The sequence below is a fragment of the Austrofundulus limnaeus genome, unplaced genomic scaffold (genome assembly GCF_001266775.1).
Source record: "Austrofundulus limnaeus strain Quisiro unplaced genomic scaffold, Austrofundulus_limnaeus-1.0 Scaffold125, whole genome shotgun sequence".
NCBI lineage: Eukaryota > Metazoa > Chordata > Actinopteri > Cyprinodontiformes > Rivulidae > Austrofundulus > Austrofundulus limnaeus.
This window is the reverse complement of record NW_013952527.1, coordinates 658277-660441: the sequence shown is the minus strand read 5'-3', so window position 1 is coordinate 660441 and position 2165 is coordinate 658277. Positions and strand designations below refer to the sequence as shown.

Below are 2165 nucleotides of genomic sequence, written 5' to 3'. Positions count from 1 at the left end.
AAATAGCAAAAATCAAGAACAAAATTAATAAAATACTGTATAATGCAATAAAATTTAAATAACATCAAAATGAAAATATGATAGAAAAAATTACATGTGGTCATGTGACCACATGTAAAAATTATAAGAAAACAGTCATGACAGACCCATGCAGTGTTCCAGTGCTGGAAAATAGATGTAAAATAGCCACAGAGTATTATTTATGTAATAACTGAAAGCTGAGTTGTTTAATGTGCAAATACAAGCATGGATGAGCAGTGCTGGTTATAGAGTCTAACAGCTGATGGGAGGAAGGATCCTCGGTAACGCTCCTTCGTGCATTTAGGGTGCAGCAGTCTGTCACTGAAGGAGCTCTGCAGATCAGCTACAGCATACAGTAGATAAGCTGCTGCCCCAACATATGATGTCATAAAAGATGGCTGAAGCCACAACTGTGTCAAAGAAGGTCTTCAGGAGTGTCCCCTGCACTCCAAAGGACCACCATGTCATTACATAAAACCAAACTGCTCATTTTAAATCAATACTTTCACATTTAATACTTAAGTACAAAAACTATCAGATACTTTAAGACTTTTACTCAAGTAATATTCCTAACGGAGACTTTAACTTTTACCAAAGTAATTTTTTGGTAAGACACTTGCACTTCTGTGCGACACTGAGTGACAATTGTGAAGCTGCATTCATCACAACACCTGGTGAAAGCCAACATCAGGATGGTATCTCTGGTTCAAATGGATAAGAGTTGCTAAATCCTTACATTTTACAACTCAGCTTCTCCTTTATGATTTCGATGTGCTCATTGAACTTTRTGCACTTAGCACATGCTGTGTATGCTCAAAATATGGTACAAATCATTATGATTAATGCAAACATTAATTTTGCTTATTGAAATGGTTTTGATGCTCTTTGCTGAAGCTTTCTCTAATGTGTTTGCTTTCTCTGTAGGCCTACACAATTCAGGGACAGTATGCCATACCACATCCAGAYGTAAGTGCTCAGTCATCTGTTAATTATACTATCCAACATGTGGTTGCATAAACACACCAGTTGTTCAGAAATATCTGTGTCTTCAGTTTAAGGTCACACTGCCGCTCAACCCTTAGAAAGATCKAATCAAAACCAAAACAGGCGCTAACAGTGAAAGCAGAGACAGTTTTGACGTAGACGCCCCTTTAATTTCATTGGACCAGAAAGTCTACGTCAATCTGCCTTCATCTGGCCTTGTTGTTAGAGCATCTCAAAAACCACCTTGTGTCAGATCCACTAATTCAAAGTTGGCCGGTGATGGATGTCTGTGGAAGCGGTGGGTGACGGTTCGATCACTCAAGTATAGGCTTGACACCCTTCTTCCACCCTCATTAAAAAAAAGGCCCCTTAAAAGGCGAAGATGCCTYTAAGAAGCGGCCTTCCTTTGTTGGGGATGAAACTGCTGCACAGTTGGGGACGGACAACCTGTGATCATGTTCTGAGGAGAGTGGCTGCTCCTGACGGGCGTGTAGAACCAGAGGTTGAATCAAAGGTGTCATTTAGGAAGACACCTGTCAACTGATGGAAGCGAAATAACAAAGTGACAAAAAATGTGAAAATTGTACAGAATCAGACAGTTTTATTGGCAATTTCTACTTCTATGGGAGAAAAACACCCTGTCTGTGTATTTTTTTTTTCCTTTTTGTCCTCCACCACCTTGTGTCATCTTCTCCTCACTGTTTCTTCACTTTTAGTTCTTTTTTTATTTTCGGTGTGACCTGTGAAACAGTAACCTCTTAGTTCTATTTTCCCTCCTAACCCTTCAGCAGTTGACCAAGCTCCACCAGTTGGCTATGCAGCAAACCCCCTTTACCCCCCTCGGACAGACCACCCCTGCTTTCCCTGGTACGTACCCACAAGACCCTATAGATGTTTCCATCTCTTTGCCTCCAAAGAAACTTTTTTTCCTTCCTTGCACCTTGTCTCTCTTTGTGGCACAGCATGTCTTAACCCCAATTGTTTCTATCCTTTGATTTTTTTAAATWAATATATTTTCTCCTGCCTCTGTTTGATACAAGATGCCAGTAAAAGTGATAAAAGAAGACACCAAGTATGGAGTGCCATTTGTAAAGTCACAGTCAAAAATTACCACCAATATTTTTGTTCCTTGCACCTTGTCTCTCTTTGTGGCACAGCAT

The 2165-nt window shown here is 40.0% G+C and overlaps 1 protein-coding gene across 1 annotated transcript in view; it reads left to right on the top strand.

Moving 5' to 3' along the window:
- LOC106522276 (poly(rC)-binding protein 3) overlaps nt 1-2165 on the top strand; it is a 33044-nt gene that overhangs the window by 19248 nt on the left and 11631 nt on the right. The window contains exons 10-11 of the mRNA XM_014015226.1: nt 946-987; nt 1794-1872. Coding sequence (XP_013870680.1) covers nt 946-987; nt 1794-1872 — 121 coding nt within the window. The remainder of the gene's footprint in view (nt 1-945; nt 988-1793; nt 1873-2165) is intronic.